Source organism: Lontra canadensis, unplaced genomic scaffold, assembly GCF_010015895.1.
Source record: "Lontra canadensis isolate GAN:19392208 unplaced genomic scaffold, GSC_riverotter_1.0 scaffold17, whole genome shotgun sequence".
NCBI classification, from domain to species: domain Eukaryota; kingdom Metazoa; phylum Chordata; class Mammalia; order Carnivora; family Mustelidae; genus Lontra; species Lontra canadensis.
This window is the reverse complement of record NW_022631011.1, coordinates 18,268,592-18,291,185: the sequence shown is the minus strand read 5'-3', so window position 1 is coordinate 18,291,185 and position 22,594 is coordinate 18,268,592. Positions and strand designations below refer to the sequence as shown.

At 40.6% G+C, this 22,594-nt stretch overlaps 1 protein-coding gene across 1 annotated transcript in view; it reads right to left on the bottom strand.

The window, feature by feature from the left end:
• Nucleotides 1-17,432, bottom strand: part of CHST9 (carbohydrate sulfotransferase 9) — a 186,150-nt gene extending 168,718 nt beyond the window's left edge. Inside the window, exon 1 of the mRNA XM_032859712.1 lies at nt 17,237-17,432. Within this exon, the coding sequence (XP_032715603.1) occupies nt 17,237-17,342 (106 nt within the window). The 5' untranslated portion in view covers nt 17,343-17,432. The remainder of the gene's footprint in view (nt 1-17,236) is intronic.
• Nucleotides 17,433-22,594: the final 5,162 nt, after the last annotated feature.

The window sequence follows — 22,594 nt, the reverse complement described above, 5'->3', positions numbered from 1 at the left end:
TGAGCCACCTAGGTGCCCCTATAAATGTGATGCTTAATTGCATTTCAGATTGCTCACTGCATGTGTAGGAACACAAATTATTTTGGTCTACTGATTGTATCTTACAACCTTGCCTCACCCACTTATTAATTCTCATAGTTTTTTGAGGATCTCCAATACTGAAGTTGTTATCTCTAAATAGAGATGCTTTTCTTCCTTTCTAACCAGGTACCAGACTTCACTTTTCACCAAACATTTAATGACCAAAGGATGAGGAACATACCCAAATGATACATGAAAAATGTATGCTATCTTTAAATTATCTGGATATTCAGGACAGGAAGAATCTCATCTGCCCTACTTTAGGTCTTGTGCTAAGTTAGTCTGACGTTATTTAATATGTTTACATCAGCCTTGGAAGAAATTATTAATAGTCGATTTTATGGATGAGAAAACAGAAGCTCAGAGAGCTCAACATCAGGGAGTTTGAACTCCATAGACCGAGTGGGATCTGAACCCAGGCTGTCGGACGTCAAAACCAGACTTAAAAACTCTTTCCAGTTAAGAGTACTTACCAAAGTACTCTAGAAAGAGATTTAATAAACAGCAAAATAATACCAACAACCTATATATCTGCATTGGCTTTGGGGAATGCAGCCTATGGTTCCTACTAAGGCCTCTGAGGCTATGCTCACCGTGTACCCCGGACACCCGCTGCCATGGTCTTGGGACACCATCTCTGCTACCAGACCTCTCTGCCAGCTTCCTTCTCATAGCCATGGAAGGGGCCCGCAGTTCTGTCAGAGAATTCCGACTGTCTTGTCCACTATTCCTCAGAATGGCTGCTGTTTCTACTGACCTCTCCATTCCCATCCTACCTACCCTAAAAGCATTAGTTTCCAGGTATAATGAAATGTTAATGATTTCTGTTCAGTAATTGATGAAGTTCATTAAGAGTTATGTTTATATGCATTTATGTGAACATACATTAATTTTGATTTACCTGTTTCCATTTTATATATTTATATGTAAATATTTATACCTAAAAATAAATATATACATATATGTATATGTAGGTATGTGTGTGTATGTATCTATATACCAAAAAGTATGTCTTTCAGCACTTAAACATTGAACAAGTTCTCTAAAATATCAGACTCTGGGTATAAGGTTGATGAGAGCTGCCTCTGGAGAAAATCACCAATACCCATTTTGTCTCCTCTTTGACTCAGTATTTCTCAATGATTAAACCACCAAACAAAATACATTCACTTCCTCATTTTAATCAATAATGTGGACATGTAACCTCATGGAGCTCATCTGACTGGAAGAAATGCAAAAGACTTCTGTTTTCTGTTAAGTCAGTCAACCAGATTACAGAGAAAGAGAAACTTCATTGGCCTTTCAGAAATTTTTAACATAGTCTACAAGCTCCCAGGATTCTAAGCACCTGGAATATGGGGACCTCAATGGGGTGACTACCGGATAAGTATTACTGAAAGTCTTTTTCAGTTCTAACATTTTGTGGGAAAAAAAAAAAAAAAAAGCAACAACAACAAAATACTCCCAAGAACATTAGATCTGACTCTCAGGGAATTAGCTCTTGTTTCTCTAGTGAATGACCTGATGACTTGCCCCTTTCCAGGGAGTCCTTAGCTATTTCATAATTTATGGCTGTTTGCTTACACCTACACGTTGGTTGCAGGTGGTAATTGCCTCCTTATCAGCTTCTGCTTCTTGTTCCCTAAGCCCTTGCTAAGTTTCTCCCAGCCTTTCTTCACTACTTTCTTTCCTTTTCTTCTTTTTTTTTTAAAGATTTTATTTATTTGAGAGAGAGATATCACCGAGGCAGTGGGAGAGGGAGAAGCAGGCTCCCTGCTGAGCAGAGCGCTCAACATGGGACTCGATCCCAGGACCTTGAGATCATGACCTGAGCCGAAGGCAGACACTTAATCAAGCCACCCAAGCACCTTGACTTCTTCTTCTTCTTTTTTTTTTTCCTAAGAAATTCCATTAAAGGGGGTGTCTTCTTAAAGTCTTCTTCAGGTTATCAGTGACTTCTTAAAGAAGTCTACCTGTTCATTTACTCAACAGAGAATTATCAAATATTTAACATGGGTCAGGCCCTGTAGAGCATGCTGAGAATATAGCACTAAGTAATCAAATATGGTCACTAATTTATAGTTCAGTGTGAGAGGTCAGTGCTAGACTATCAGACAGTCACACGAAGAAATTCGCATTTGCAAGTTATGATAACTGGTACAAGGTGCCGATAGAGACTATATCCAGGGAACCTAATAGATATGGGTAGGTCAAGGAAGGTCTCCTAGCAGTGGTGACACAACCTGAGAACTGAAGCATAAGAAGAAGTTAGGTGAGGGGATGGGCAAGACTATTCCAAGCAGAAGAAAAAGCATCTAGAATCACCCTGGGGTTTTACATTTCACATTATAAGAATGATTGTTAGCCGGGGCGCCTGGGTGGCTCAGTGGGTTAAGCCGCTGCCTTCGACTCAGGTCATGATCTCAGGGTCCTGGGATCGAGTCCCGCGTCAGGCTCTCTGCTCAGCAGGGAGTCTGCTTCCCTTCCTCTCTCTCTGCCTGTCTCTCTGCCTACTTGTGATCTCTCTCTGTCAAATAAATAAATAAAAATCTTAAAAAAAAAAAAAAAAGAATGATTGTTAGCCAAAGAGATAACGTGTTTTTTCACTATGGCTGATAGAGGAAACAGTTGCCTATATTAAGAATAAATTTTGGATACAGAAAAAGAAAAGCAGTGATTGCAGGAGAAAGCCAGTGTGTTACCACCAACCTCTTCCAGAATGAATGCTCTTTTCCTGATAGAACAGGTTGTCACAAATTATATCAAATAAATTATTTTTTCTTGTTCTTTATTATTGCTTATCCAATAGCTAAAACCCTCTGGCCCTTTGCCATTCTGCTTCTTTGTCTTGAGATCAGGGGCTCTTAAGCCTGGTTACCTGGTTACTTGTCAGAATAATGTTGGCCATCTTATAAACTGTAAGGTCCCCCAATTGATTCCACAACCACTGCACTGAGTGTCCCAGTGTGACACTTACGTGAGCCACATTTTTAGCAAAGCTTCTCAGCTGACTGTGATCTGAAAAAGGATGGGAAACCCTGCTCCACTACCAGCTGTGTGTGCATGGGCGTGTGCCCACGGAGTCTGTGACTCTGTTTCCTCTATTATAAATTGAGAATCACAACAGTGCCTATTGTATGGGTTTGTCACAAGTACAAAAGGAGGTAAACAATGCTGACTTCAGGTAACTTGTCTGTATAGGAAAGAGCCACTTAAGGAAATAGTGGTTCTGGGGATTTTAGAAACTTAGGGTTGTCCTAGAGATAGGAAGACTTCCGCGGAGTCATTGCTGGTTGTGATTTTTGAGGTCACTTCCTGAGTTCCTTTAAGAGCTGGTCGACTGCACTCTGCAGAGCTGGAGGGGGCATCATGGATGTCAGCTACAGTTTTAAAACCTGCCTTCATGGCCTCTTCTGCAACACAGCCTCCATCCTGCCCACCCCCTTCGTGACCATGAGGCTGTCAGTTGTCACTTACTGCAAGATGCAGGAAGGTCTGTAACAGGCTGGGCATTGATAGTATTTATTTTCATAAGTAAACTGGTGTGAGGGTTAGTAGAGGACCCCACCCCAGCAGGATGGGTAAGAGTCCATTTCCAGTAACTGCTATGAGTGTCAGCGGAGAGAGGGTCCCATCTTTGCAACCGTTCTCAAGAAGGATGGTAAAAGCTTGGAATTTCCCTTGGGTATCTTTGCCGTCAGATTCTGGAGCCTGCGGAGGATGGTGCTGTGCAGAGGAAAGCGCAGCTGAGCGAGGAAGACAGAGGTGGAGAGAGTCCAGAAGAGGATGCTGCTGGAAATCTGGATGTGGCCATTTCTGAAACCACTGTGGATTCCTAGCGGCTGGGTTAGGCAAAGAAAGTCTCTTGTTGAAACTATCTATCTATTTATCTACAATAAGTTTAATTTCTATGGAGACAGATTTCTGCTACTTAAAACCCAAGGTTCTACACAATACTTTTGGGTGTTTTCCTGACATGTTGGGAGTCAATGTGGTATTGCAAGGTGCTGGGAAGTCGTGTTTGGGGAGAGAGCTGAAAACTCTCTCTAATGACCCAGAGGAACAGGCGGGATTGCCATTGCTGTGTGTTATCATTACTGAAGAGCAAATGTTTCAACATGCTGAAAATGAATGAAACAGATAAATTTCTTATAAAATGTTTAAAAAATGGATCTGCCTTCCAAACTGCTCAGAAATTTCACGACTGCCGAGATACGATCCCAGATGGGAGTGGGCCTGTCCCTTCCGTTCACTGAACCAATCTTAATAAAAATGCTGTTCCTACCACTACAGTAAGAGCCTTTGTCTTATGTTAAAGAGATACAATATTGTGCTCTATTGTGAGTGGGACTCTATCCAAAGCTCTCTTGCAAGGCTGAATGCAACCTGGAATAGAGGTACAAACAGCATGAAAAGTTAATGAAAAATCAGCCTGGTATACGCACAACGATAAAAAATAGTTGAAGGGGGAAAAAAAAAGGTAATTTCGTTACGGCTAGTTATAGTTAAGACTTGGGTAATTATTTTGAATTTGAAATTTATATCATTTCCCTCCCTCCTTGATGTAATTATCCATTAGACTTACGAACGCACATTTTTCATGTCAAGGCAGCAAGGGCTCCACAGGGAAAAGGTGGGGCTTCAAGAAGAAGGGGAGGGGCGCCTGGATGGCTCAGCGGGTTAAAGCCTCTGCCTTTGGCTCAGGTCATGATCCCTGGGTCCTAGGATCGAGCCCCACATCGGGCTCTCTGCTCAGCCTGCTTTCTCCTCGCTCTCTGCTTGCCTCTCTGCTTACTTGTGATCTCCGTCTGTCAAATAAATAAATAAAATCTTAAAAAAAAAAAAAAGAAGGAGGGGAAAAGGCGAATCTGATGCACGTGGAAACAAAAGAGTGTGGGAAACTATCAGCGTTTATTGCACAATCGATCACTGAAAATGTGCAGGCGTGCCAAGGCCATGTTTATTTGGTTAGAGAATAACTTTTATTTGGTTATTTGGAAATAGATATGAACCCAATACATCTCCGGTTTGACTACTCAAGGAAAAAAAGTGCTGAAAGGAATGAGTTGTAAGTGAATCAAGATATCAGCATTTTAGGGCTGAAAGGCAACTTGAACAACCGTGTAACTAACTTCCTTACGTTTTAGGTCAGGAGGCACATCTAGGTGGGCCTCAGGCCTCGGCCAAGGCCACGAGCTACTCTGTGAGAGTTCCCTTGGTGGTCGTCAATCATTATTTTCCTCCCTAAAATATATATCAGGTAGGAAGTAACATACAGTTTTCTGGTAAACTTCTCTCCTGAGACCTTTTTCTCAGCAAGGTGGAAATTCTGCCGGTAGTTGGGTATGTCTATTCCAATTGTGCATCCTGGAATCAGGGATATAATCACAGGATGGGCTCTGGATGACCCACTCACTGTGACACAGACCTGAGTTACAAACGTCCTTCATCACCCAACCCCCTGCTCTAACAATGACGTTTTAAGTCTCCTGAAATTAGTGTTAATTCAGGGCCAGTGTCCTGTAATCTCCCCAAAGTCTCACTATATCCTTCTCCCCAAAGCACAGTCACCTGGTAAAAGGCTGTAGTATTCGGTCGCATGTTAGTGACTCTTTTTGAATTATGTGAGCTTTTTTAAAAGAGAAATTATCTTTGTAGAAAAAAAGAGAGCCCACCATCCTGCAGAAACAGAGTAGCATGCCATGAGTTTAGTTAAATTCTACAGAAACACAGCAAAAAGAAAGGAGAAGTCTGGGGGAGGGCTAAGAGGTAATGGGGAGAAAATGTCAAAAACAAGGGATGATTTACTCATTTCCCCAGGACACCCTATTAGTTCTCAAGACGACTGGTGAGCAGCTTGCTCTGAAGCAGACATAAACATTGTGGCGATACAAGATGCCATTTTTATGCACCAATGTCAGGAATGTGGTCTGTTAGGATCTGACAAAAGAGCCAGAGTACAGCAACAAGGCTACTCTTGGCAAAGCCACCACCGCGACCGCACTCCTAAGGTCTGTGCCTTTCCCACTGGGCCAGGCGGGTGAACTATCATGACACTAATCACAAACCCCACTTTGAGGAGTCCTCTCTCCTCTCTGCAGCCCTTGGCCGGCAGTGGCTCACATGAATATTCAGAGAGTACAAATGCCGAGACGTATGCCTTTATGAAGTTATATGAGCCTTACAAGGGAGCCTTCTGGAAGGAATGGCAACACAGTTGTTTGAAGTCAATATCATGATTCATGGAGCAGTGCTATTCACTGTACACACAAAACATATAACAACCCAAAGGGTCCCCAAAGTCAGAACTGAATAAATGAATATTTAGGAATTCCAGATGCTAAAAATACACCTGAGATCTCATTTTCTTCTTAATCAGAAATAGCTTCAGGGAAGAAGGCTCTTTGCCTTCTGGAATCCAACATCAGCCAAGTTAACTTGGCATCCTGGCAGAAATCAAGGATAACCTGACTCTTGCCAATTGTAAACAGAGGGCATGAAATTTAAATGCAAGAGATAGAGAGGAGAAAAGCTGCCTACCTGTTGCTGTGAACTAAAAAAGACTTGTGCTATTTAAATTTCAATGGATATTGCCATAGTATAATTTGAATTTGTTTGGATTTTTTTCAAATGCACACCTGCTTTTACAAGCTCAATCAAGCTGATGCAAAATATTTCAGAAGGACGGGAAATAGAATTAAAACCTATTAGACTTTTCCATTACAACCCATTTTCCATCTAATTACATCACCATTTTCTCATCCATTCTAGATTGCTTATCAGTCTTCATAGCTCTTCCAAAAACATAGCATCTTACTTTTTGAATACAGGATTTCAGGCTGCAGTTATGTCTTTTTCCTTAGCTGTAGGTTATCGGACATACCTCTGATCCAAAGCAAACTGGGAGTCCCTATCTAATTTTCTGCCAGTGGTTCAGTGAATGGACTTCTGATTTCTGTTGATTATTGAATTGCTTCTGGGGATGGATCTAAAATGCAGGCACTGACCCTTAATGTCAATCATAAAATTCTGAGTCCAAAATTCGGAGGCAATTTCATTGTTTACAGTGTATTTCTGGCAGCATGATCACAAGCAGGCTGACTGCTTTATGGATTTGTCTCTCTCCTGAGCAAACTTAAAAGAAGGCTTAGTAAAACCTACATTGGTTTATTGAGTGTGTGAAAGCTGGCCACTATTCTTTTCTCCCACTACTAGATATCCTTTGGCTTTGTGCATCTGAAGATTTTCTCAACTGAGAATTTTTCTTAGTGTTACTATGTCTTAGTTAATTATTATGCGGTGGGTCATGTAGAAAGCACTGCGAATATCTTATGATAAAAATCATTCATACTTTTAAGTATATTTCAAATTGTAAGAAATGCCAATTGCAAGCCTAATTTACATGAACTAATAATTCATGATAAATTGGTTATTAAAATAATGTGAAAGCTGTCCCCAGCACCAGGCAATATATAAATATGTACATCTATCCTTTTCCATCTGCAAACAACTATTAATTGTGACTCTACCCACGTGGTATATGGTAAGCGTTCTAGAATTCTACATTTATCATTGTGATGTTTTCATTAAGAGCACGTTTAGGCATTTCCACGAGTGCAGTGCACAGTGCACGGCCACGGCATGGAACAGCTGGACGTTTTCCCTCTCCGCTGCTTCCTCTCTGAATCCATCTGAACCATGTTTGATGTTAATTTCTGGCCTTCTCAATTTTTGAAAAATTAATGAGGTAAATTCTCTCTCCATCAAGATTCTTAACTATGTAGCCAGCCACTACAGCTAAATGTCATGTGAAAAGAAGAAAATGGCATGTGCACGGGATCATTTCATTCTTTTTCTGAGATGGGGTCCAAACAAATGGGAGGCGTCCAGATATGATAGCTGTCAATGTCATTGATGTCAGCTCTGCTCCCACAGTCCTCTTTTTAGGCTTTTAAAAATCACAGATACTGTGGATAATAACTTTTGTAAAAGACTTATTTATTTATTTGAGGTGAGGGAGCGGTAGGGGAAGAGAAGCAGACTCTGCACTGAGGATGGAGCCCAAATTCGGGCTTGACCCACGACGCTGAGATCATTAATTGGATGCCCAACCAACGGAGCCACCCAGGCGCCCCCTGTGGATAAGAATTTTGTGCTGTGTGGCACACAGATGGACTCCCCAAGTGAGTGTTCTGGAAAACAAAGACATTTCAGAAGTGTGAAATTGAGAAGATAAGAGAAGTAAGGGCACTGAGTAAAAGAACAGAAGTTTAATAACTAATGAATAAATTAAAATTTATTCTAGAGAAAAACCATAAAATTGAATCATACTAAAATTTAACTCCATTGTCACTAAAATGATGCATGATAAAGTTGTGGAAGCATGTCACCATGACAGACTACCATCACGGACTTTTCCTTCCATGATATCATGGCCAAATGAAGCACCTGCGGGGCATGGGGGACGCAACAGTGAAAGGGGTTGCTAGTGTCACCTTCACAGATCTCGTGGCCTGGTGGTTGAAGGTGATGTGACACACCGATGGCCAGTTCAAACCACGGGAAGGAACGTAACACAGCTGGAGAATAAATGCAACACGTGCAGACATGAGCTTAGAGAGTTAAGAAGGGGTCATATCACAAAAAGCCTAGACAGCTCAATTATGGAGTTTAGGTTTGTCCCAGGAACCACTGGGGGGCCCAGAAGAACATCCACCCAAGAGGAGGAACAAGAAAATTGGAGGCATCCCAATTGGCAAATAGGGCTTTCAATGAGACAACTGCCTCAATAGAGAAATGGGACAGACTTTGGAGAAAAATAGAGTTTGGTTTTATAGCTACTGAGTGTAAGAGATCTGGGGGGCATTCAAGTACAGATGCCCAGGAAGCAGGTGACACTATGGGAACTGTGGGGGAACCAGGTTACAGATGGAATTATATGAGAAAACCATGTAGAGTTACAAGAAAAGAGGGCCAAGGGTAGGGAATGTCAATATCTAAGGATAAAAGGAACACAGTAGTCTGGAGAGGGAACTAAGAATGCAGCCTGAGAAGAGTGGGAAAACTTGAAGAGTCTGTCTTTGTGGATGTCAAGGGAAGGTGGCATTTGAAGGCTGCTGATATCCAAGATGAGGATGGTCAGGACTTAGTGGATGTGATGGCAGGCAGGTTACTGGGACCAGTCATTGATGGGGGCAGACTGCAGCAAGGGGAGGGTGAGAAGAGAGTTACAAGTAGACGATGGTGAGTACACAAAATTCTTTTAAGAAGTTAAAGGGGAGGAAGTGGATTGGGGGAAAAAGAAAACTGTAGTTGAAACATTGGATATTTGGGGCACCTGGGTGGCTCAGTGGGTTAAAGCCTCTGCCTTTGGCTCAGGTCATGATCCCAGGGTCCTGGGATTGAGTCCCGCATTGGGCTCTCTGCTCAGCGGGGAGCCTGCTTCCTCCTCTCTCTCTGCCTGCCTCTCTGTCTACTTGTGATCTCTGTCTGTCAAATAAATAAATAAAATCTTAAAAAAAAAAGAAACATTAGATACTTGACTTGTGTATTTTAGATGGGTGAGACTGAACCATGTAGAAATACAGATGTAAGGAAGTGCTGGAGAAAGTAATGAAAATGCAGAAGAAAACACACAGAGAGAGGATGGGCAAGATCACTGAAGAAACAGATGCTTTGGGAGACAGAATATGAGTAGGATGATGAAGAGAAGGAAGATGGAGGAGGAGGAGGATGGAGGAGGAAGTAAGAAGCTAAAAGAAGAGCCAGAGATGGGGTAGAAGTAGGGAAGTCTACTTCCGTCATCCTCCTGTTAGCAACAAGCTCTAAGAATTTCCTCTGATGCTCCCTCTTTTCTGTAAAGTAAGAGTAGAGGCAAGCTGTCTCTTTAGATATTGGGGAGATGACGTGCTTGGAGGGCTGAAGAGAAAGCAGCATTTCAGAAACTCTCTGGAAAACAGGAGAGAAAAAGCTTAATAGGGAACAGAGGATTGCCAGGCAACATTAAGAGCCCATCCATTTATCCTGTACCAAACTGTCTCATGTAATTTTGTATCATAGTCTGTAGTTGCCAGAGATAAAGACAGACACCCAGACTGATCTTGAGGAATGACACCATGAAATGTCGTCTTTTGCAAACAGTGAGCTGATGAGGCTTCTTCATGACTTGAGCAAAAACACTCCCACAAGAATATTCCAAATTCACTATGTGACTCCATCAGAAGTACATTTTCCCCCCAACACTCTGATCTGAGAAAAGCTGGGGGGTCTAGCAAGTGCATTTAGCTATTCTATAGGGAAGATATAGTTCCATTAATATGATAATCATTAATTAAATGATTTGGGACTTATACATATATCCCTATGTGAGTGTTTCATATGAATAGTCTCTCAAAAGTTGTTAAACTCTTCAGAAGAGGCAAAATGAAATATCTAGAACAACGAAGTTCACAAACAGATCTAGAAGGTTATGATGACACCAAAGATTGATATATTCCTGCATAAATTGTCAGCTGTTCTCTGTCTCTGAAATCTCTCTCCCAAGTCTTTGTGTTGATGTCTTAATCGGGGTCTCCTATGCCTCAGGCACCCTGGGCCTGACCCTCAGTGGGCTTCCAGCTGGGGAGATGAAAGCAAATGTTTACAACCCAGGCTGATTCACTTCACAAGAGATGGAGCTTAAAGCTGGACAGAATAGTAAAGGGGAGATTAGTGATTAATTCTGTTTCATTAGCACAAACATATTTACTTTCAATCTCCTATATACACTTCAATATAATTTTGGTAATCTGTGACTTGGGGAAACAAGAGAGAACACTTAATGAAAGCTAACTTCTTTTATTTAGAAATAATCCCTGCTTAGTTTTTAAATTTTCTATCCCTTCAATCTGTGAGGAAATGGATACCAGGAAGTTTTCCACCAAAACTCTTAGTTGGTTGATTTACTCCTGGAAGCTATGTTTGAAAAGAAATGTAGAATACATTATTTCCAAAGACATTGGTTCTGCACTGGTGGACTTTTTTTTTTCTTTCTTTCTTTTTTTTTCTTTCTCTTTTTTTTTAATTATGTTTTTTTATTTTTTATAAACATATAATATATTTTTATCCCCAGGGGTACAGGTCTGTGAATCACCAGGTTTACACACCTCACAGCACTCACCATAGCACATACCCTCCCCAATGTCCATAACCCCACCCCCCCTCTCCCAACCCCCCCTCCCCCCATCAACCCTCAGTTTGTTTTGTGAGATTAAGAGTCACTTATGGTTTGTCTCCCTCCCAATCCCATCTTGTTTCATTTACTCTTCTCCTACCCCCTTAACTCCTCATGTTGCATCTCCTCTCCCTCATATCAGGGAGATCATATGATAGTTGTCTTTCTTTTGAAGTCTGAGGCTGTTAGAATACTAAAGGTCTTCTCTGTGAAGGTAGATTTTTTTTTTTTCAACAGGGGAACAGAAACTATATCCTTGCTCCTGGTGAGGCATCTGGTTTCTAGACTTCTCAGCTGGATTTTGGAATGACTATGTTCAAGACACTTTAGGAAACAAATCAGTAATTCAAAAGCATTATGAGTCCAAGAGGGGCAGGAGGAGAGGATTAGGCAGGAAGAATCTCATCTCAAGGGGAAAACAGCAGGAAAAAACCATCTCAAGGGGAAGGCAGGAGGAAAATAACAGAAGGGTAAGGGGAGGAGTACTGTATGGAAAATAAGCAGTTATCAGGAAGTATGTTTTAGTGCCAGTTTTGTTATTATTGGCTATACAAATTTAAGCCTTTTAGTTGCTCCTTTATGAAAGGAGGAGGCTGGGATTAGGTGACGCTTTAGCAATTGAGTTTATTTTTATTAGGAAAATGAGAGATTTTGGACTAGATGGTATTATACACCAAATCAATACTAACAGGCATTAACCTGCCTATTGCCATGAATTATTTAGTGAGTAGGTCTTTACACTCACACTCAAAGTCCACACTAATGACCTAGTAATTATTTTAATCGATTCTCAATGAACCCTTAACTACTCTGTTGGCATACCAATAAGCAAGAAGCATTGTGAGAGCAGGTTCTGAGCTCTGTGTTTGTATCTTCCCATCCATAATTCTGAATGGAAATCTGTGTATCCAAATATTTCTATATCCATTTTCCTAAGATTTATCATTTAACATTTGCGGTATTTTAAGAAGCCCTAATTTTCATTTGTGTGAGGAGAAGAGAGGATATAATACAGAAGGTTAGTTGAGTTGGAGACTCAGAAGGCTTGGTAGAAAGGCCAGGCAAAGGCCCCTGGGTGAAGCAAGTTACAGGTGACTGGGGAATAAGAATAAACACTGAATTTGGAGCGCGCTGGGGGTTCATAGTGAAGTGAAGATTCAAGTCAGGACCTGAAAGCTGGGAACAGGGGGTGGAGTTACTCTGGTGACCGACGTGTAAGTTCCTTGCCCTTGAGAAGCTTATACTTTATTGAGAGAAGTAGACTGTATGTAAAGAAACATGAAGCATGACTACAGATAGGAATAAGTGCCATGAGGTCAGATTAGGAAATAATTAAAACAGGTGCTGGGGGAGAAAACATCAGAGGACACCTATTTTACATAAGATGTTGAGGGAAGGTGATATTTAAACTATACCCTGAATGATAAGGAAAGCCAGCAATGAAACAGCCAAAGAAACATATTTTAGGGAGACAGAACAGCTAACTTAGAGACCCTGAGATGAACAAAGATCACATAAAAGACAAGATTCAGTGGCATCCGGAGGTGAGTAGAGGGAGCATGTGCTCATTTGATTAAAAAAAAAAAAAAAAATGGCTGTAAGGGCACCTGGGTGGCACAGTTGGTTAAGCATCCAGTTCTTGGTTTTGGCTCATGTCATCATCTCAGGGTCCTGAGCTCAAGCCCTGCATCAGGCTCCGCGCTCCCCATGGAGTCTGCTTGGGATTCTCTCTCTCTCTGCCCCTCCCCACGGCCCTCTTTCTCTCTCTCAAATAAATAAATAAATAAATAAATAAATCTTTTTTAAAAAAGATTTTTGATGAGGTTGCCATCCTCATCAAAAGTGGAGGAAGTAAATCAAATGAGTGATTTTTTTTTTTTCTAAAAGAAAAACAACTCTATTTTCCTGAGTATGTGATTGACTGTAAGCAGAAAGTCTTTCCATGTTACAAGCGGCTTACTCCAGCTCAGGTATACAAAGATCTCCTGGGACAAAATATAATTTCAATACAGCAACATCACAATCAGGATGAACAGCTTGATTTTGGAGGAAAAGAACATTCTTTCCCATCAGAGAGACTCAAGAGAAAAGAATTATGTCAATCCAGTCTAGTTGCAAAACTTTATATGCCACAAAATATATTTAGTTTGAAGAAAAGCAAGATGAAATCTCCTAAGAAATACCAAAGCACGAGGCCAGTTTGCTTATGAGGTTCTGAAGCAATTGTCTGAGAAAAAGCAATAAGGTGGCTTTACTTTGCCTGAAATCAGAAGCTTGTAGCTACTACATTTCACTTTCATACACATGTATGAGGGTTAAAACAACCTGGGCCTAATGATGTTTATTGTGCATTAGCAGAAGAAAATATTAAAAGTACTTATCTGTTTTGGCTATGCTGCCATTGATAATAGTATGCAGGAACTGAATAGAACACCAACACAGTAAGTCCCTATCACTGACCAAAAAAATAACATACTTTTAGGGCTAAGTATGCTGAGTTCTGTCCTACAGACTCTGGATTGGTAACAATGAGTTTTGAGGTGAGATAATAGCTATATGAGACCTTCCTATGTTAACTATGATAATTCATATGTTAGCTATAATAATTCTTAGCTTAGATGCTAATGTTGAACCGTAAGCTCAATTCAGGTATCACTACTTATTTAGTGTAAATCAAAAAGAAACTAGTAGAAATCAGGAAAAAATGTCTACTTAGAGGTTGAAAAGAAAGCTAAAAAAGTTTATATTTAAAGTAATCATGAAAAATACTACCAATAAAAAAACCAACAAATTATTTGTCTTGGCAAAGCCATCCTGAAAAAGAAAAAACAAAGCTGGATACATCATGCTCCATGATTTCAAACTTTACTACAAAGCTAAAGTAGTTAAAACAGAACAGCATTTGCATAAAAACAGGCACATAGATCAATGGAACAGAATAGGTAGCCCAGAAATAAACCCATACTTACATGGTTAATTTACAACAAAGGAGACAAGAATATGCAATGGAAAAAGACAGTCTCTTCCACAAACAGTGTTGGGATAACTGGACAGTCTCATGCAAAAGAATGAAACTGGACCACTACCTTACACCATGCACAAAAAGTGACTCAAAATGAATTAAAGACCTAAATATGCAACCTGAAACTATAAAAGTGCAAGGAAACATAGGGTGGTATGTTCCTTGACATAGGTCTTGGGTGATTTTTTAAATCTAATATCAAAAACAAAAGCAACAAAGGAAAAATAAACAAGTGGGACTACATCGAACTAAAAACCTTCTGCACAGCAAAGGAAACCATCAACAAAATGAAAAGGCAACCTACTGAATAGGAGAAAATATATGCAAATCATACATCTGATAAAAGGCTAATATCCAAAATAAATGAAGAACTCAAACAATCTGGGTGTCTGGATGGCTTAGTCAAGCGTCTGCCCTTGGCTCAGGTCATGATCCCAGAGTCCTGGGATCGAGCCCCGCATCAGGCTCCCTGCTCAGTGAGAAGCCTGCTTCTCCCTCTCTCTCTGTCCCTCCTCCCTGCTCCTGCTCTCTCTCGCTCTCAAATAAAAAAATAAAATCTTAAAAAAAAAAAAAAACCTCAATTCAATAACCCAAAAAACCCAAAAAACAACCAACAATCTGATTAAAAACTGGGAAGATCTGAAAAGACCTTTTTTCCAGAGACATACAGGTGGCCAGCAGACACATGAAAAGATGTTCTACATCATTAATCATCAGGGAAATGCGAATCAAAACCACAGTGAGATATCACCTCACACCTGTTAGGCTATTTATCAAAAAGTCTAAAAATAACAAGTGTTGGCAAGGATGTGGAGGAAAGGGTGCCCTTGTTCACCATCTGTGGGAATATAAGTTGGTGCAGGCCCTATGGAAAACAGTATGAAGGTTCCTCAAAAAATTAAAAAATAGAATTACTATATGATCCAACAATTCCACTTCTGAGTATTTATCCAAAGAAAATGGAAACATTGGTTCGAAAAGATACATGTGCCCCTATGCCCACTGCAGTATTATTTACAGTCGTCAAGATATGGAAATAATCTAAGTGTCCATCAATGAATGAAGAATATTACTCAGCAATAAAAAATAATGAAATCTTGCCATCTGCAATATGGATGGACTCTGATGGCATTAAGCAAATGAAATAAGTCAGAGAAAGACATACTGCTTGCTCTCTCTTATATGTGGAATCTTGAAAAAAAAATTAAGAAAAATCCAAGCCCCCTGATACAGAGAATAGATTGGTAGTTGTCACAAGTTGGGTGGAGAAATAGAGGAGAAAAGAGTGAACTTTTTGTTTTCTTTTTAGTTTAAATAGATTTATTTTAAAAAAGGATCCTGAATAAAAATGCTCAGAAGTTATTTAGATAGATTTTTACAGTGTCAGATAAATCCAGGGAACAATTTTAGTTTGGGACAGATGAGACTAAATTTGATTCTGGAAATTCTCAAAAAAAGAAGTAACATAAGTTATTTGGTAGGATCTGTTTGATTTTCACTACTTGGCATATTTAAAATATGTGTATATAACTTCACTAGTTAATAGGGGATTTTGTTAGATGTGTATATTTCTAACAGAGGTTTCACACAAGAATAACATACATCATATTTTAAGAGATAAAACACATATAAAATACACACGTATCAGTTGACCTGGAAAACTAGAGAATTACAACCCAAGGCACAGCGTGGGATAAGGCAGAAGTCCAGCTGGAAGTCTTATTGAAAAACTTTTCTTCAGTAAGATGGTTACTAAAGGAATCTTGGTTCTAAGATTTACACTCACTATCATGAGTAGATCATTTAAGACATATAGAGAATCAGAGAAAGTACTAGCAAATTACAAATACAATTTAAGAGAATAAATATATTTGCTATTATTTATTACAGTATAAGCACATCTTAACTGGGGGACGTAATTCCCCAACTTGGAAAAATTACAAACTCAAAATTAAGAATCCAACTTGCAGAAGAGGTTACACATCTGTGAACTTGTGAATAGCTTAGGTTTACAAGTCAGTATCCATGCTGATACTACAGCATTTATTATATGTGCATCTTATCTACCTTTTTGGATAAAAGGTTCTTTGAGGGCACATGAGAAGTAGGAAAGTCTGGACATGGGTCTCACTTTGGACGTTCAGCTTTTGCACCTTCGGGCAAGTCACTAGGTTTCCGGGTCTGAGTTACCTCATCTATACTATAGAAGGCAATAATACTCACCTTTCCTCACCCTCACCCCTGCCCTGCACAGAAGCCAAGTGTAGGGAAGGGCACGGACTTTGCAGAGAGACAACCAGAGGTTTCTCTCTACACATAGACCTCCACATGCGAGGTCTGGGATAAGTTCCTTGCCTACCCAAGCCTCAGCTTCCTCATCTATAAACTTAGAATATCACACCCTGGAAGATGTCATTAGGATTAGAGAAAATACCTATAAACTTTAGGCACTTGCTAAGCTTTCAATAAATGGTCTCTATTGATGCTTGTGGCCCATTTTGTAAACTGTATTATATATGTAAGGTACTATTATTCAATTAATTAAAAAGGAATTAAAGGAGATATTTAGTTGTATATTTAGTTCCTTTTAGGTTTGTGCCCAGTGCTTACAGGACACCCCAGAAGTAGGACACATGCTACACATTTGAGTAGACAATTCTCTACAAGCAATCCGTGCTGGGCTAATGGGCCATGCTGCTTCCCCACTGATATAATAAAAATTCCAAGTGTTATCCCCACCACGGAACAAATGCCCACCAGAACTGCATAATCATCCTTCCTTTTAGGAGCTGGGGATTACAGTTTATGTCTATTTTTTGTTGTTGTTGGAAACACTGTGACATTCTATAGCTCTGTAAACATTACAGCTTATTTCATTGAAAACGACCATTATGAGTAAAATAGGAAAAAAGAATTTTTACCTGTGTGCTGTTCTTCAATCCAGACTTGCAAATACATGAAGAGGAGCAGTCCCGCTACCCCAAATATGAGCACCGAGAGGAAGACTTGTTTGGGGTTCATGACCATTTCAGATGGCTGCCTTTCTCCTCATTTCTGAAGACCTCATGATTTGTTTTTCTGGGGAGCTTTGATCCTTTCTTGTTCTAGGAAGCAATCCTTCCATGAAGCCACCTAGAATTTTTAAAAAATCCACATTGTACCTTGCTGATGACATTTCTTCCCCAATACAACATAAATCTGCAGCACATCAACGCTAGTGAAGACATAGGTGAACTGGAGCTCTCTGAAGACAGAAGGGACTGGAGGAGATTGTCCCTAAAATGGCAGTTTTCTACCGTAACCTTAGGAATGTATCGTCCTACCGTTAATAAGTAAGACCCTCACATTTACTCAGGTGTAGCATAGCCAGACTGAGGCCACCCTATACTGGGAAGAGTACAGCAGGTTCAGGTTACCTCAGAATGATTGCAAGGGGAAGGAAGACTTGTCAGGGCGGATTGTTGAAGGAGTTTTGAAAAACGTGTTTATAGAATAAAGGGGGGGGAATCACTTCCTGACTGAAAAATATATAAAAATGGAGGGTTCAATCTATCATTTTCCTCTCATGTAAAAGTAATAGATTTCTCCAACTGAAAGGGTACATTTAAAATCCCTCCGATGCACAAAAGGATAAATATTAAAAGGTCAGATTTAAAGGGCTTCCCCCACAAGAACATGGGAGTACAGAAATCGACCTCAGATTACAGAAATCTACCTTTGTAATGAAAGGTTTAAAGAAATATTGAAGTGACTTTGTTTTAGAACAACCTCATTTAGTGTAATCTTACCCTTTTACTTTTTGGAAGTTGCATCCATGTTTGAGAATCTAAGGAAAATGCAAACCCTCTTAGACAAATACAAACACACAAAAAATCTTGCTTAAAGAGCAGGATGCTTAGTTATTGTCACTGGAACCCAATTTAAGAAGCCCTGCTTCCCATGAACTGCCATGCAAATACAGTCGCCTGCATGGTGAACTCACACAGTTAGTCCAGCTAATGAGGCCAAGGTCATGGCTTTGTATCTAGCACCAGCCAAAGACCTTGGCTCTGTTCTTTGGCCACAGACGACATCCCCTCTTTGGATGAGCTGAATGTTTTCTCACTGTCAGGACATCACATCCACTGCTGTGTCTAAAAATGATCTCTCTTTTTTCTCCAAATATGCCTCAAAAACTTAGGGGAGAATATTAATTTAGTCTTTTTAAGAGGTGTTTCGTGAGGGAGCCTGAGTGGTTCAGTCGGTTAAGCATCTGCCTTCAGCTCAGGTCATGATCCCAGGGTCTTGTGATTGAGTCCTGCCTGCCGTTCCCCCTGCTTATGTGTTTGCTCATTGTCTCTCTGTGTCAAATAAATAAATAATTTTTTTTTTTAAAGAGGTGTATGGTGAGATGCAAGGAAAAATTTAAAAACCTGCTGTGGGGGAATAAATGGTTGGTTAAAGGATAAGATTTACATGTTCTTGGCAAAAACCATTTTCATGTAAATGATGGCCTTCAAAGGTAACCTATGAGATCAGCATTATAAGGAAATGTGGTATGGTGATTCCCTGATTAGAAAAAAAAAAAAAAATCCAGGGGAGCCTGGCTGTCTCAGTCATTTAAGTGTCTGCTGGTTCAGGTCATGATCCCAGGGTCCTGGGTTTGAGCCCTGCCCGAATCCATCATCAGGCTCCCTGCTCAAGGAGAGTCTGTTTCTCCTTTCCCTATGCCCCTCCACCCACTTGTGCTCTCTCCCTCTCTCTCAAATAAATAAATAAAATCTTTAAAAAAAAAAAAAAAGAAAAAAAAAACAAGTCCAACAAATAGTTAAAAGTGTATATGCAGAACAACATCAAAAAAGTCATGTTATAAATACCTTTTTTCCCTTATAGTTTAATTATTACCCAGAAGGGGCCAAAGGAAGAACAGTGATTGTTAGTATTACCTGAGGAGTTTTCTAATATGCACTTGTCTGAGTCACCTGAGGAAGGGGCCACTGTTTTTCATGAGGGCTTTTGAGCATTTCAAGCATTTTCTTGATTTTGCTAGTAGAGTAAGTTTTTAAATAAGTAGAAGAGCTGGGAATATCACCATACTGCTATTTGATGGGTGGCGCTTTGCTCTTATATTGATTGAAAGCTAACATCTTATGGGCTTTCCAAACATATGCAACAGAGAACAGTTCCCGAGGGAGAGCTGCAATTTGAGGTGTTCCGAGATGGGGTCCCTCAAGGGAAACAACGAGAAGCCAGCTTTCTCTTGTCTTGATGCTGCAGTTGAACAATGAACAGACATAATTCCTGGGTGCACAAGAAGATTTGTAAGGAAAAACCAGTGAAACAAAATCCAGTACTAACAGAGAAATAGCTGTTTACAAGAAGAAAAAGACTTTTACAATCTGTCTACATAATTAAAACTTCTCTCAGAAGCAAGAGGATAGAAGAAGAGGCATAAATCAGAACAGAGACGTGAACCTGTGGGATTGGTAGATGTGCAAAGCCAAAAGAGGTACTCCTTGAGGGTTTGCAGGGGAAAATCATTACCTACGAAGCTGGAAAGAGATGAAGAATTTGCCCTTCCTTTCTTCGGGAGATGTTGCTCTACTCTGACATATCCTCCTGGGTAAGAAGTCAGGAGAAAACCCGTAATTGTTATTATGGCAGATGTGAGTAGGATTGAGTGATTAAAGCCACAAGGCAGAAAGGCAATCTGGTGTAAAACGAAGAGATACGTTTGATTTTCTCCCATCTCAGTCCATTAACCCAATGTTGGCGTTAGGAAATGGCTCTCATTAAACAAAGGTGAGGCAGGAGGAGCGATGCTGTTGCTTTAAGCAAACCTGAAGGTCAGTCGTGGCGGGAAAACACACCTCTTTGGAGATCATACATCTACCTCTACGCCTGCAGGAAAAGTGCAGACTACTGGAGACTGAAATTACTTGGAATAATGCTATTTTATGTACAAGCATTATACATTGCCATGGTCAGAGGCTTCCTGTATTTCATACAACCCCCTTCTCTCCCCAGTCACACACACAGTACCTTGAACCTTACCGGTACCCAACAGGGTGCATTGCGCTGAACTGAATTTGGACCTCCAATAACAAAATACAGGCCAATTAACTAATTGTCTAGTTGTGCCTGCAAATCCTTCACCCTATCTTCCAAATGGAGAAATATGGACTATTAAAACCCGAAAGAGGGATCTATGCGGCTTTGTTAAGAGAAACTACACATTTATTTTTATTTGCATAGCCTCTTCATTTATCCCAAATGAACACAAAAAGATAGGTAAACACAATTGTTTCACTACCTTATCTCTTTTCCAGCACTTTAAAAATCATTCCTTTAAGATGTTCAGCATCATTCATCCTCAGGGAAATGCAAATCAAAACCACAATGAGATCTCACCTCAAGCCTGTTAGAATGGCCTCCATCAAAAAGACAGGAGCTAACAAGTGTAGGCATGGGTGGGGATTAGAAAGGGATCCCTTGCACACTGTTAGGGGGACAGTACTGATGGGGCCGCTGAAGGAGAAGTGCACGGAGGCTCCTCAAGCAATTAAAAACAGAACTACCGTATGATCCCGCAATTCCACTTCTGGGTATTTATCTCGAGGAAATGGAAAAACGACGTCAAAGAGACATCTCCTCCCCCACATTCATAACAGTGTTATTTATAGCCAAGACATGGAAATAACCTCTGTCCACTGGTGAATGAATGAATAAAGAATATCACTCAGTGTATTCTTATTATTTTTTTTGAAGATTTTATTTATTTATTTGACAGAGAGAGAGCGCGCACACGCACAAGCAGGGGAGCAGCAGGCACAGGGAAGAGAAGCAGGCTCACCAGAGCAGGGAGCCCAACGGGGGAATCCCAGAGTCCTGGGATCATGACCTGAGCTGATGGCAGATGCTTAACCAACCGAGCCTCCCAGGTGCCCCCTTTTTTATTATTCTTAAGGTACCATGCATCTTAAACTTACACAGTGCCGTATGTTAGTTAACATCTCAATAAAACTTGACAAATTATTTTAAATTACCCTGGTTTCCAGGAAAAGCATTTTAGGACTTTAGTATACTAATTATTAGATGGAGGCAATTTATTTATTTATTTATTTATTTATTTTTTTAATATTGTATTTACTTATTTGACAGACAGAGATCACAAGCAGGCAGAGAGGCAGGCAGAGAGAGAGGAGGAAGCAGGCTCCCTGCCGAGCAGAGAGCCCGATGCGGGGCTCCATCCCAGGACCCTGAGATCAGGACCTGAGCCGTAGGCAGCGGCTTAACCCACTGAGCCACCCAGGCGCCCCTTATTTTTAATTTTTAAAGATTCATTTATTTGAGAGAAAGAGTGCACTAGTGGGGGAGGGCATCAGGGGCAGAGGGAGAGAGAGAATCTTGCCCATACATGGGGCTCAATCTCACAACCCTGAAATCATGGCCTGGGCTGAAACCAAGAGTTGGGCGCTTAGCTAACTGAGCTACCAGGGTGCTCCTGGAAGCAATTTATTTAAAAGGAAATTATGAGTTGTCCAGTTGGGCAGAAGTCTACAGTCTTGGGGAGGGATTTATGAAACGTAGAAGGACAGTTTGGAACAAACTGGTGTAGAACAGTTTGGCACAAAAGAACCCTGGAGTCGGGAGATCACCTGCCTTTACCTTCCACCTTAGGAGGACCTAAGTAGTCCTTGCCTGTCTCTATCTCTTCCTCATACTCTGAGTGAGTGAGAGACCATGAGGGATGAACTTCCTCAATTTACCACCTGCCCTCACCAAGTTTACTATCATCCATCCCCGCTCACAGTTCTTCGCCTCTATCTCACCCAGACAACTGTGAAACTCAACTCCATCAGTACTGTGCCAGCCTGTGTCTTATCCTGAACCTCTTCCCCCAGTGACTTCCTCTGTAACCCCTCCATGACTGCCCTATTACCGTCATTCCCAGATGAGTGTCAAGATAGCTCTCTGCCCTGATGGTCTCCTGTGCCCATCTCCCAGCCAACTCTCCCCTCATCATTGCCCAGGAAGCCAGAATATGTGAGGAGGCTTACAGGTTGCAAAGGGACTGAAAACTTATAATTCCTTGGGATTTTATTTTGTTTTCCTTTTTCCTATTCAAACTTACTTCCTCTGTGAATTTCCTGTTTGTATTTCTTCCCCGTTTTATTGATGTGCAGCTCCTTTTGCATTTGGGATGACAATTCTTTGTCAGTTCTAAGCATTACAAAAAAATTTTTCTTGCCTTTCTTTCCATCCTCTCCAGCTCCCTTCCCTTGCTGGTGGTGTGGTTG